Source organism: Thunnus thynnus, chromosome 24 (assembly GCF_963924715.1).
Source record: "Thunnus thynnus chromosome 24, fThuThy2.1, whole genome shotgun sequence".
Lineage (NCBI taxonomy): Eukaryota > Metazoa > Chordata > Actinopteri > Scombriformes > Scombridae > Thunnus > Thunnus thynnus.
The window spans coordinates 15789809-15804774 of NC_089540.1; the positions used below are offsets into that span (position 1 = coordinate 15789809).

Genomic DNA, 14966 nt, shown 5'->3' on the forward strand with positions numbered 1-14966 from the left:
ATTTTATCTGTAACTGGATATTACTGGAGATATAAAACCTTAAGAAGAGCGAGTCAGATTCTAAGGCAAGGAAGAAGCAAGTAACCTCAGTTATGAAACTACAAGCGTTCCTAAACGTCTCCAGAAACATCTTACAGAGAACACATCTCATTAACCCCCATACACAACCACACAGCAAACTTACTTAAAATCAGGATGGCGTCACCCTTCTCCGGGACTCCAATTCCACAGACCTCCAACAATACACAGCAACAGTAATTAGGTTTTCAAAAGGACCTTACCTCTGAAATTTGGATTTGGTCACTGGTGTGTTTTTGGTCTGGGAAAGGAGTCTCCGTTGAAGGTCTCTTGCCATCCGGGTCACGGCACCATTTGTTGAAGAAATTTCACTCAAGTCCTTGTTCAAAGTTTGCTGTGGTGGAAGTGGTTTAATAGCATTCCGGAAATGCGGTGAGCATACTGACACAGAGCTGGTCTGATACAGTAGACTGACCCAGAGCAGAAGAAGTGGAGAGACTTTATACAGTAAAGATCAAAGCACCAAATGGTGAACAAAAGCTACAGTATGGATCAAAGTAGTGAGGGCATTTGCATACAAGATCATGGTTTGCCAGGGGCACGTCGGGGGGGGTCAGATCAGTAGAGGTCAGGAGGGTGACTAACAAATGGTAGACAAAGGGGTAGAAAGGGAGGGCATTTACATACAAGATCAAGGCAAATCCAGGGGCAATACAGGAGAGGTCACATCAGCAGGGGTCAGGAGGTGGAAAGGACACAAACTTGGCATATGTTTGATCAGAGAGTTGTCTCAGACGTTATTCGATTATCAGGTCTCCAAACTAAATGTGTTCTCCTTTGATGATTGAGTCTGCTCCCAAAGGGTATTCTTCTTCACTGTACAATTAGATGTTAATAAATGAAATGATTTATTACTATTTCTGTGACACTTTTGATCCTCTATAAACCAGATGTGGCAATTACAGTGTTTTTGTATCTTTTGTTTCCCATACAGTCTTGTGTGTGATAAAAATGTGATATTAGAAAACTTGACAGGTTTCTCTGTTAATTACTTTATATCTATTTGTGATAGAGAAAAAATCAAGAAGATGTTAGAGATTGCCCAAATAAGGTTTTAGTATTCTACCAAATCATGCTAGTACACTATAATTTATACTGGATAATTCAGTCTTGCAGACGTGCTAAATAGTGGATTACAGTTGTTACGGCTGGCTCAAACACCTAACATAATAATGGAGACTACACCAGTAGTAAAGTGCTACATGTGAATTTATTACAGAACCTTAATGAAACATGAATGAATAAAGGAAGGCCGGATACCTAACACCAAAAAAGGTGCTGCTGCAGCAGGATGGAGAGAGAGAGAGCTGAACAAAGAGGACTGGCCTATATAGACTCAGCCCCACTAATCAGCACAGGTGCCTGTCAAACAATGATCAACCTAGAGGGAACAGGAAACACCAAAATAAAACAGGATGTAACACAGTATATATAGTGAAAAACTGATGACTAAATGACTAAGTAGCCACATGTTAGTATGATTTTATATGACCCTATGTATTTTACTGATTTTGGATGTTGGACGTGTGACAGAAACATTCCCTGGTCTGTATGACACCTTGGGTAAAATGGCATAGCCCTTCTGGGTGGCTTTTTAGATACAAACAATGGATCCATGGTTAAGTTTGGAACGGTTCCAGATGTGGGCATGTTGTGACACATAATATGTTGTGAGATAGCTGTCAATCACTTGATGGATGGCTCCCAACGGAGGTAGTGCCCCTGGAAAACATGTTATTCATATGATAAGATACAGATGTGTAACCCTATATAAGCTGTGCATCGACAGTGGTACATTGCCCAGACCATCTTTGTATATGGAATGGACCCGATGGCCATCGTCTAATAAACGTCTACAAAACAAGAATTTCGCCAGCTCTTCCTTTGAACGATATCATCACACATCCTTCCTTTCACCACATCACTGTGTTGTCTCTGATGTTATTGTTGGTAATCTGGATCTACTGTAAAAAGACAAAGTGAGCTCCTCAAAAGATCTTTTAATTTGGTTTATGAGCGGTTAGTTAATTTTTTTTTCTCTCAATTTCTAGAAAGACGAGCCGTGGTTCAGTTGTACGTTTAAAAACCCAGTCAGCTCCAACATCAGTGAAAAAGTCCCAAACCCCTTCATCAAACGTGAGTTATCACACCAACAAATATCTGCTGTAACACATTAATGTACTAATGCATCTTACTGTTTTTACTAAACATGACAATGTACTCAATGTCCTCATAGGAGTTACAAAACATGTTCTAACAGCATTAAATGACTAAATGACGAGCTTGGAGTTTATTCTTTTTCTGTATTGGGTCACCTCAGAGTGCATTATCAAAGATGTGATCAGCTAACAAAATTAGAACACAATACAGTGTCCTTGTAAACCATTTGTTGTTTTAATTATTAACTCTTTCATTTTTTGTAGGGGTTCTGATATGGACATTCATCTACATATTAGTATGTATTCTGGTTGTGTTCATCATCATCTTAATATACAAAAGGAGAAAACGTAAGAAGTCACAAAATATTGTATTTATTTGGTGCACTAAATATACTGTATTTTGGTGGTTTGATATAAATCAAATCTTTGACTTGAATTTACATTCTTTATATTTCTTTAGGTGTGCTATATTAATATTTCTGTAAATTTAACCGATTATAGTTGTGCATCATACATATTCAAGTTCTTTCAAGAGTGTGATTCTACCAACAATATTTGTCCTGATGATGTATTTTCATGTTAAGAGACAGGAAGTTTCTATCCTCATGCAAACAACCACAACCACAACCAACACCAAGAGATTCTCTCCAGATGTTTGATGAATCTGCATAAAAGGATGTTTCAGGGTCGACTTGTTGTCTTAGTGGTTAAAGCTCATAACAAATAACTGCAACATCACTACCTTTCATGTCTCCATCTACAGTACTGAAGGCAAAAATGTTAATTTAAAGATTACTTTGACTGTGAAATCACTTAGTGTTTTAAAAACAAAAAAACTACATGTTCAACAAAACAAAAAATAATATATTTGTATTGCTTTTTACAGAAAGTTGTAAATAATGAAAAAAAATCAGAACAAGGTATTAATTACACAATTAAATTGTGGTAAAATAATAGATAGATAGATTTAATGGGTTGAGATACATTTTCTTTGGCTGATTCTTCCTCACCTCTGAGAACATTGTCAGAGTATTAGGAAAACCCATCTCTCATGACTCTACACATATTGTCCACTCTGTTAATACTATTAATATTGTTCTATTTGTTAATGAGAACCTGTGTTTGTAAAGGCCACCTTCAACATCTGTAATTAATTCAGGAATTTAATCTCTACAACTTTCTCAACTAAACAAAACCACCAGATAAAAGAGCAGTTATGAATGTTACAAATGTATTATTAATACCCATGTTGCACAAGTTTGACATTCACAAAAGAAAATGTAACTTATAAAACCTAATTATGAAATAAAACATGATTAATGAAGAATTCCAGTGAGTTAACACACACTTATTCATCTTCAATACAGGAGAAGCTGCTGTCAGGAGATGGCAAGGTAAGATAGAACATTTTCACATTGGTCACCTATTTGTCTTTAATAATTTCAGAGTATTTAACATGACAAACAAATTAAGTTTTACAGTCATCAATCATACCGCTGTTAGTTTTAACAGATAACACTAAAACATGTATTCTGACAAATAGATTTATTTGCAACTAAGTACTGACAAGACATATCTGACCAACATTTTTTTGAATAACAGCAATTAAAAAACTTCTAATATGGATTCACTGTGTGATAAATGCATCATGGTTGTGACAATTCTTTATTTATTTCACAGAGTTCCTCAAAAACTGGGATACGGGTAAGAACAACTAATTTTTTTTTTTCTTGAACCGTGATAACTGCAGTAAACTAGAAGTTTGACTGTCTGACAGATGTATTGTGGTTGTGACAATTCTTTTATCATTTAGTACTGATCTCATCAATTTCTGAGATCCATAAAACATCCACCCAGGACCTGGAAACTCTCAATCTATTTAATGGAAATATGACAATAATTAGTTTAATTTCAATGTCAACTCACAGAAAAAGAAAGAAGACAATTACAGAAAGAGAAAAGAATAACAACATACATTATATTAAACAGACATGATACTATTCAGTTAAAATTATTACTTAAATAAAATCTTAATCTTTGGAATAATGAGATAACCTGCATCCTGTGTAGGAAGCAGTTTTTAGTCTGACCCGAATGAAACCGTAAACCAGTAAAGCGAGTGGGTGTTACGTGTTCAAATCTTTTGGATACCAGAAGAATCGTAGCAGCTGCATTTTGGACTTGTTGGATCTTTTTAATAGTACAGAATACAAGACCTGAATGACCATGAATGAGAATTTCTGCATCTGACTGTGTTAGAAATGGGTGAACTTGGACGATGTGTCAGAGGTGGAAGAAAGTTACTTTAGTGATGTTGCTGATGTGTCCCTCAAATCTAAGATAAATGAAATTACAGGACTTCTTTATCTCTTCTTGCACTGTGACAGATTATTATTTTCTATTTATAAAGCAGAGCAGGGACATTTTCTTTATACATACATAGCAGTTATCAGTCAAATTATAAGTCAGTAACAATATACTTTATAAGTCAGTAACAATATAAATATATAAATTATAAGTCAGTAACAATATAACAATATAACAAGATAGATCATGTAACTAATAATACCAATACATAAATAAAATTTGACAAAACATAACATTTTTTTCCAGAAACGTAGCCGTTTTTTGTGCTTTTTTAAAAAACTGATAGTGCAAAATGAGTGATTAACATGAAGACACATGACACAGGACAAGACAAGAGGGACAAACAACAAAACAAAAGAAAAAACTGGATTAAAACTTTTAGATTTTCTTATTGTAATACCTTATATGCTTTTTCTATTTCGGAGATCACTAAAGGATGCATAAAAGTTTTGAACATCAATTGAGAAAAGAGTCTTAAATTGGATACATTGTTAGTTGTTTTTGATTTAGTAATGTGATGTTTTCCAAGCAAACAAATGAAGTTTTACAGTCATCCCAGATAGCAAAATTGCTGTGGTCCATATCCGGCCCACATTCGACACTTTCATGTGGACCACATACTGCATGGAATGATGGCACTTGGGCGGTGTACTCCTGTTTGCCAGTATAGCACCTTTCTAGTCTTCTGACCACTCAAAGTGCTTTTACACTACAAATCACATTCACACACATTCACCTGCCCATCAGAGGAAATCTAGTCATTCGTACACTGAGCAATTTGGGGTTAAGTATCTTACCCAAGGACACATCTACATGCAGACTGGAGGAGCTGGGAATTGAACCACCGATCTTCCGATTAGTGGACAACCTGCTCTACCTCCTGAGCCACAGCCGCCCAAGAACCAGCCCACATTCATATGGACCACATCCTGCATGGAATGGTGGCATTGTGATAAAGCATTTGTGTGTCACTGGAAAGACAGCTGCCTTAAGCTGTGCAGCCCCAACAAGGTGCTATAAGTTAATCAGTTCAGTTGGGTACATGTGGGGTTCAACCCTAATTGCACCAAACAAGGCAGTGGAAACCAGTTCTTAGACTAGACTGTGGCTGGACTATTAGGACAATGATCCCTGGACTAACATAGAACAGTAAATTCCATGTTTATAAGAGGAGGAGGCCAGAGCACATTTTGCTCTAGAAAAATAATCTTCTGGGAGCATTTCCAGAGAATCTTACCTTCCCAGTTATAAACATCATTAGTGTATGCACCTACACACGGCTTCACCTCTAAAATTTTATGATTCATTTAGAACCACAGTAAATCATATGTCACATCACGTCACGCCACGCCGCGCTGCGCCGCGCCGTGCCACGCCGTGCCACGCCATGCCAGTTTTGAGTGTGCCGTATCTTGGCCAAAACTGGCCCAGATATGTTTTAAGATGACTGGGCCACATTGGCTACATAATATGTTGGCCACCTCAGGCTCACTTCGAGATTAGTCAGCACTAATTGTGCCGCATCTTCACCTATAGTGGCCCAGTACTGTTCAACCATATTTGGGCCATATTCACCATTTCAAATATGGACCATATGGGGTACTACTGGGTGTGAGCCTAGCAAATGTGGCCCGTTTATCTTAAACATACCTGGGCCAGTTCTGGCAAATATATGACACAGCTCAGATAGCAAAATTGCTGTGGCCCATATCCGGCCCACACTCGACACATTCATGTGGCCTACATACTGCATGCAATGATGGCACTTGGGTGGTCCGCTCCTGTTTGCCAGGTCCAGGCCACAAGCCAACCGGGCCCAACCGAGAAATGTGGGCCCAATCAGGGCCAGAATAAAAATGAACTATAGGCCAGATCTGGTTTATTTGTTTAGTCTTTGGTTTACATGTGGCATTGCTTTGGTTTGCTTGTGGCCTGGATCTGGCAAACAGGAGCGGACCGCCCAAGTGCCATCATTTCATGCAGTATGTGGGCCAGAAGAGGATATGGAATGCGGGCCCGATCAGTCAGAATAAAAATGAACTGTGGTCCAGATGCGGGCCAGATCTGGTTTATTTGTTTAGTTTTTGGTTTACATGTGGCATTGCTATGGCTTGCTTGTGGCCCGGATCTGCCAAACAGGAGCGGACTGCCCAAGTGCCATCATTCCATGCGATATGTGGGCCACATGAAAGTGTTGGGTGTGGGCCGGATATGGGCCACTGCAATTTTGCTATCTGGGCTCAGTGTTTCCCCTATAATAGTACAAGCCTGGCGGGCCAAAAATCTTTTTTAAATGTCAAAAATAACGCCAAATATCCATTAATTCGCAAATCAATAGCATTTGGGAGCTTCTGAGCAACGCTGTCTCGAAACATGAGTTAACGTCTTTGTCGTCGCCTGGGAAACTGCAGGTAGCGTAACTCCTTTTAAGGAATAGGGCAGAGCGTAAGCGAGTGAGTGGTTAAGCGAGAGAACGTCAGAAATAATGGTGAATGCGAGCGGAGCGGAGGAAAAGGTTAGCAGCAGTAAGTTGTCAGTCTGGCAGTAAATGTACAGTACAGACTACAGTGTGTCAGTTAGTAAATGCTGCAGCTTGTCAAGACCATGAAAAGTCACGTCTGTTGTTTCCCCAACTGCTGGAAAAGTGAAGGGGTTAGCTCCAGAGTTAGTAACAATGGGTTAGTTAAATAGAAAACGGAGAAATGTGTAGCTGCCAGCTAATCCCCCCCCCCACACACACACACAAAAAACAAAAAGCGATCGACCCCCCCCGCCAGGCCAAACTACTCAACCTAGGGGAAACACTGGGGCTGTGTCGTATATTTGCCAGAACTGTGCCACATCTTTACCTAAAGTGTCCCGATAATGTTCAGCAATATTTGGGCCATATTTACTATTTCAAATATGGGCCACATTAGGCTCACACTATGACAGCCAGTGCTGACTGTGCCATACAATTGCCAAAAGTGGGCCAAATTTGTTGTATAGTATTATATCATATTATCATATTTGCCATATCATATGTCGGCCACTTTAGGTTCACATCAAGTCAAACCAGTGCTTACTGTGCCATATCTTTGTCAGAACTGGCCTAGATATGTTTTAAGATAACCGGGCCACATTTGCTGCACCATATGTGGGCCACTTTTGGTTTACACCCACATTAACTATTGTCGACTGGGCCAGATCTTTACCAAAGGTGGCCCACATTTGTTTTGTGATATTTGGGCCATATACACTATGTATCACATGGGCGACTTTAGGGTCACATCCAGTTTACACATCGCTGAGAGCACCGCACCTTTGCCAAAAACGGCCCACATTTGTTTTGGGATATTTGGGCCATATTTGTTATTTTACATGTTGGCCACGTCAGGCTCACTTCCAGATAAGTCAGTACCAATTGCGCACATCTTTACCTATAGTGGCCCATTAGTCTTCAACCATATTTGGGCCATGTTCACCATTTCAAATAAGGGCCATATTAGGCTCACGCCCTGACTAGCCAGTGCTGGCTGTGCCATATATTTGCCAAAACTGGCCCAGATTGTTGTAAAATATTTGGGCCATATGTGCCATATCATATCCGGGCCATTTTAGGCTCACTTCCAGATAAGCCAGTGCTTACTGTGTGGTATATTTGCCAGAATGGGCCCAGATATGTTTAAGATAACCGGGCCATATTTGCTGCACTTTTGGTTTACACCCACATTAACTATTGTTGACTGTGCCAGATCTTTGCCAAAGGTGGCCCACATTTGTTTTGGGATATTTAGGCCATATATGTTATTTTAGATGTAGGCCACTTCAGGCTCACATCCATTTTGTCCGGGCCAGATCAAGGCCAGCAGTGCCATATCATTGCCTGAAGTGGCCCACTTCCGTATGCTATCTGGGATCAATCATACTGCTGTTAGTTTTAACAGAAAATTAAAACATGTATTCTGGCAAATAGATTTATTTGCAACTAAATTCTGACAAAGACATATCTGACCAACATTTTTTGAATAGCCGCAGTTGAAAAAACTTCTAATTTGGATTCACTGTGTGATAGATGCATCATGGTTGTGACAATTCTTTATTCATTTCACAGAGATCAAAGAAATGTTGGATACGGGTAAGAACAACTTTTTTTTTCTTGAACTGTTATAACTGCAGTAAACTAGAAGTTTGACTGTCTGACAGATGTATTGTGGTTGTGACAATTCTTTTATCATTTAATACTGATCTCAACAATTTCTGAGGTCCATAAAACATCCACCCAGGACCTGGAAACTCTCAATATATTTAATGGAAATATGACAATAATTAGTTCATTTTTTAGTGTCAAATCACAAAAAAAGAAAGAAGACAATTACAGAAAGACAAAATAATAACAACATACATTATATTAAACAGACATGATACTATTCAGTAAAAGGAGTGGCAAAAATTGGATTTAAGAGGTGAAGCGTCAACCATGAACCACAACGTCCCTGATTCATGTTTGATTAGGGACCTTTATTGATTGTTGTTCCCCATCTCTCTCTCCCCCCATCCCTCAATTTCTATTATCTCTTCACTGATACTAATCAATAATCAATAAAAGCATAGAACACCCAAAAAAGTTATAACTTAACTAAAATGTGAATGGTGTAATCTTTGGAATAATGAGATAACCTGCATCCTGTGATGTGAGTGTACGTGGGGGAATGTGAGGTCTGAGAAGTTTTGACAGGTCAGGAGGTAATAGGTAGCAGTTTGTAGTTTGACTTGAATGAAACCGTAAACCAGTGAATCAGAAGAATTGTAGCAGCTGCATTTTGGACTTGTTGGATCTTTTTAATAGTACAGAATACAAGACCTGAATGACCATGAATGAGAATTTCTGCATCTGACTGTGTTCGAAATGGGTGAACTTGTGTGATGTGTCAGAGGTGGAAGAAAACTACTTTAGTGATGTTGCTGATGTGTCCCTCGAATCTAAAATAAATGAAATTACAGGACTTCTTTATGTCTTCTGCTTAGTGGCAACATCAGAAGATAACTTCCTAATCAGAGCTGAAAATGTAAAGTAGAGGTTCATTGATAAACACACTGAAAGGCACCAGAGACAGTCTGCCTTTCTGTATCTGTATGTCTGAAGTCTTTGAAGCCATAAAAAAGCCTTGAAGGTTCGATATTTAAAAGGTCAAGACCAGGCGAGTCTTCAGCTGTACTGCAGAGACTGTGTGTTGTCACTAAACTAAAACGTATGACTCATTACATTTTCTTTGGCTGATTCTTCCTCACCTCTGAGAACATTGTCAGAGTATTAGGAAAACCCATCTCTCATGACTCTACACATATTGTCCACTCTGTTAATACTATTAATATTGTTATATTTGTTAATGAGAAGCTGTGTTTGTAAAGTCCACCTTCAACATCTGTAATTAATTCAGGTATTTAATCTCTACAACTTTCTCAACTAAACAAAACCACCAGATAAAAGAACAGTTATGAATGTTACAAATGTATTATTAATACCCATGTTGCACAAGTTTGACATTCACAAAAGATGGTGGGTGTTAACCTGCTTCTGTGTTGAAACTGTAAACGACATCATCCTGATTCAGCACAAATACTCAACAATGAACATCATGAGCTCAAACAAACCATGTTGTGAATAACACACAGTCTGTTTACTGGCAAATAAACAGAAATTTTAAAACAAAACATGATTAATGAAGAATTCCAGTGAGTTAACACACACATTTATTCATCTTCAATACAGGAGACGCTGCTGAAAGGAGAAGGCAAAGTAAGATAGAACATTTTCACATTGTTCACCTATTCGTCTTTCATAATTTTAGTATTTAACATGACAATATTTTAAATAATGTTCTGTTTTCATGCATCCAACACTTAAAAGTAATTCATATCCAAACTTTTACAAGCAAAAACCAGTGTTTCAAATGCATTCAATGTACTTTTTTTAATTACTGAATTTTAAAAATCAATTTAAAAAAAAGTCTAAAATTGGACACATTGTTAGTTGTTGTTGATTTAGTAATGTGATGTTTCCCTAACAGACAAATGAAGTTTTACAGTCATCAATCATACTGCTGTTAGTTTTAACAGATAAAATTAAAACATGTATTCTGACAAATAGATTTATTTACAACTAAATACTGACAAAGACATATCTGACCAACATTTGTTTGAATAGCAGCAGTTAAAAAACTTCTAATATGGATTCACTGTGTGATAGATGCATCATGGTTGTGACAATTCTTTGTTCATTTCACAGATTTCCTCCAAAGGTTGGATAAGGGTAAGAACAACTTTTTTTTTCTTGAACTGTTGTAACTGCAGTAAACTAGAAGTTTCATTGTCTGACAGATGTATTGTGGTTGTGACAATTCTTTTATCATTTAATACTGATCTCAACAATTTCTGAGGTCCATAAAACATACACCCAGGACCTGGAAACTCTCAATCTATTTAATGGAAATATGACAATAATTAGTTTATTTTTTATTGTCAAATCACAAAAAAGAAAGAAGACGATTACAGAAAGAGAAAATAATAACAACATACATTATATTAAACATACATGATACTATTCAGTTAAAATTATTACTTAAATAAAATCTGAATGGTGTAATCTTTGGAATAATGAGATAACCTGCATCCTGTGTAGATAGTCGTTTTAGTCTAATACCAATAAATCAATAAAATTTGACAAAACATAACCTTTTTTCCAGAAAAGTATCCTTTTTTTTTTTCGCTTTTTAAAAAATTGATAGAGCAAAATGAGTGATTAACATGAAGACACATGACACAGGACAAGACAAGAGTGACAGACAACAAAACAACAATAACAAACTGGATTAAAACATTTAGATTTTCTTATTGTAATACTTTTTATGCTTTTTCTATTTCGGAGATCATTAAAGGATGCATAAAAGTTTTCCACATTAATTGAAAAAAAAAAGTCTCCAATTGGACACATTGTTAGTTGTTGTTGATTTAGTAATGTGATGTTTTCTTAACAGACAAATGAAGTTTTACAGTCATCAATCATACTGCTGTTAGTTTTAACAGAAAATTAAAACATGTATTCTGACAAATAGATTTATTTACAACTAAATACTGACAAAGACATATCTGACCAACATTTGTTTGAATAGCAGCAGTTAAAAAACTTCTAATATGGATTCACTGTGTGATAGATGCATCATGGTTGTAACAATTCTTTGTTTATTTCACAGCTTTCCAAGAAAGGAGGGATAAGGGTAAGAACAACTAATTTCTTTTTTCTTGAACCGTTATAACTGCAGTAAACTAGAGGTTTCACTGTCAACATACATGATACTATTCAGTTATAGGAGTGGCAAAAATTGGATTTAAGAGGTGAAGCATCGACCATGAACCACAACGTCCCTGGTTCACGTTTGATTAGGGACCTTTATTGATTGTTGTTCCCCATCTCTCTCTCCCCCCGCCCCTCATTATCTGTCATCTCTCCACTGATACTGATCAATAATCAATAAAAGCATAGAACACCCAATAAATTATTACTTAAATAAAATGTGAATGGTTTAATCTCTGGAATAATGAGATAATCTGCATCCTGTGATGTGAGTGTACGTGGGGGAATGTGAGGTCTGAGAAGTTTTGACAGGTCAGGAGATAATAGGTAGCAGTTTGTAGTTTGACTTGAATGAAACCGTAAACCAGTGAATCAGAAGAATTGTAGCAGCTGCATTTTGGACTTGTTGGATCTTTTTAATAGTACAGAATACAAGACCTGAATGACCATGAATGAGAATAGTGCAAAATGAATGATTAACATGAAGACACAGGACAAGACAAGAGGGACAAACAAAACAATGACAAAAAACTGGATTAAAACTTAGGTTTTCTTATTGTAATACACACGCATGTGTGTGTTTTTTGTGGTTTTTCAATTTTGTAGATCACTAAGGGATGCATAAAAGTTTTCTACTTTAATTGGAAAGAAAGTCTAAAACTGGACACATTGTTAGTTGTTGCTGATTTAGTAATGTGATGTTTTCCTAATAAAGAAATGAAGTTTTACAGTCATCAATCATACTGCTGTTAGTTTTAACAGATAAAATTAAAACATGTATTCTGACAAATAGATTTATTTGCACCTAAATACTGACAAAGACATATCTATCTAACCCTAACATTTTTTGAATAGCAGCAGTTAAAAAACTTCTAATATGGATTCACTGTGTGATAGATGCATCATGGTTGTGACAATTCTTTATTCATTTCACAGATTTCCTAGAAAGGTTGAATAAGGGTAAGAACAACTTTTTTTTTCTGACAGATGTATTGTGGTTGTGACAATTCTTTTATCATTTAATACTGATCTCAACAATTTCTGAGGTCCATAAAACATCCACTCAGGACCTGGAAACTCTCAATCTATTTAAAGGAAATAAGACAATAATTAGTTTATTTTTTAGTGTCAAATCACAAAAAAGAAAGAAGACAATTACAGAAAGAGAAAATAATAACAACATACATTATATTAAACATACATGATACTATTCAGTTATAGGAGTGGCAAAAATTGGATTTAAGAGGTGAAGCGTCGACCATGAACCACAACGTCCCTGGTTCATGTTTGATTAGGGACCTTTATTGATTGTTGTTCCCCATCTCTCTCTCCCCCCGTCCCTCATTTTCTGTCATCTCTCCACTGATACTAATCAATAATCAATAAAAGCATAGAACACCCAATAAGTTATTACTTAAATAAAATGTGAATGGTGTAATCTTTGGAATAATGAGATAACCTGCATCCTGTGATGTGAGTGTACGTGGGGGAATGTGAGGTCTGAGAAGTTTTGACAGTCAGGAGGTAATAGGTAGCAGTTTGTTGTTTGACTTGAGTGAAACCAGAAACCAGTGAATCAGAAGAATTGTAGTAGCTGCATTTTGGACTTGTTGGATCTTTTTAAAAATGAATGAATGAATGAATGAAATTTTTATTATTTTTTCATGCAAACAACTGTATGCCCAGCCTGCATGGGCTTACAAGACACCATAAATTCCAACAAGCCAGGACCAGGGTACAACACATATATTGTAAAAAGAAAATCTTTCACAGACATTCTAAGTTACTGTCAGAAGCTTACCATATTACTAAAAATTCTAAGTAAATACTAATTAAACAATCTATCTGGCTTTCTTTTCCAAGCTTTTGAGATAAAATTAGCAAACTTCAATACATCAAAATTAAATAGCCATTCCAGCTTTTGCTCATCTGAACACCAGAATATTTCAGGTTTTGTTGAGCAATTTCATGAAACAGTAACTCTCTTAAGTCATCATAATTTGTACAGTACAAAAGAAAATGGGACTCACTTTCCACTTCACCCAAATCGTAATTCTCACAAAGTCTATTTTTCTCCGGAATATTTTTGAATTGACCAATCTCAATGGCCAGCTCTCAACTGTGCAACCATAGATCTTTGGCTTCTAGATAAACGACATATTACCATAGACTGTATAAAAATATGGATGTAGTTACCGTGACGTCACCCGTTGGTTTTTGAAGAGCGGTTTTGAAGCTCAAAGTCATGGATGTATAAAGAGAACTGTATACAGCGCCGGAGGCGGGGCCCCATCAATTCCTATGAAAGTTGCTCAGTGGCGCATGAAGCCAAAAATAATCGACTTACCGGTATGAAAGTACGAATTGTGCGGCCCACAGAGCATGCGTACCAGTGACTTTCGCTGGCCGATTTGGCTACTTCCGGTTTAGCCCTCCGGCTAACTTGAATGGGGATAAAACAACTCAATCATGTGGCTCTTCTAGCTTTTGAAATGTGATCGGACTGAACGGATTTAATTCTGATTAAACAAGTCATTTCGTGGGGGTTGTGACGCTCAGAAAAATTTATCCGCTGATTTACAGATGTCTCTTTCACAATGTAAGTCTGTGAGAAAAAGTTATTTTGGGCCAGTGTGCATCACGTGACGTTGTAATTACATGGTTTTGGCCGCTATGTCAAATTGGCTTCAAAGCCTGGCACTCTTCCTGTATCCAGTTCTCTTCATACATCCATGCTCAAAGTGAGCTGCTCTTGCTGTCGCCATCTTGGCAGTGCGTGGCGCTGCCTAACTCCCAGCCAATCAAAAATGGGCAAAGAGGCGTGCCGAATGGCTGAAACAAGCCACCTAGCAGCTGGCGGACCTGTCACTCAAAGCAGCCATTTCCTTCATTATGCATAACTTCACGGCTTAATAAAATTTATACGTGAGTTATAAAAAAATTCACCCCCCATACAGTTGTCATGAAAGGGGAAATTAGCTATAGAGACCAAAACCGTTTTTTGTACCAGGCTGTAAACATGTTTATTT

General features: G+C 37.2%; 2 protein-coding genes across 2 annotated transcripts in view; both read left to right on the plus strand.

Moving 5' to 3' along the window:
* Positions 1 to 14966, plus strand: part of LOC137177249 (uncharacterized) — a 185633-nt gene that overhangs the window by 63596 nt on the left and 107071 nt on the right. The window lies entirely within an intron of this gene.
* LOC137177454 (CD48 antigen-like) overlaps positions 1 to 14966 on the plus strand; it is a 38519-nt gene that overhangs the window by 15069 nt on the left and 8484 nt on the right. Inside the window, exons 5-10 of the mRNA XM_067583794.1 lie at positions 2130 to 2214; positions 2502 to 2585; positions 3605 to 3631; positions 10873 to 10896; positions 11837 to 11860; positions 12874 to 12897. Coding sequence (XP_067439895.1) covers positions 2130 to 2214; positions 2502 to 2585; positions 3605 to 3631; positions 10873 to 10896; positions 11837 to 11860; positions 12874 to 12897 — 268 coding nt within the window. The remainder of the gene's footprint in view (positions 1 to 2129; positions 2215 to 2501; positions 2586 to 3604; positions 3632 to 10872; positions 10897 to 11836; positions 11861 to 12873; positions 12898 to 14966) is intronic.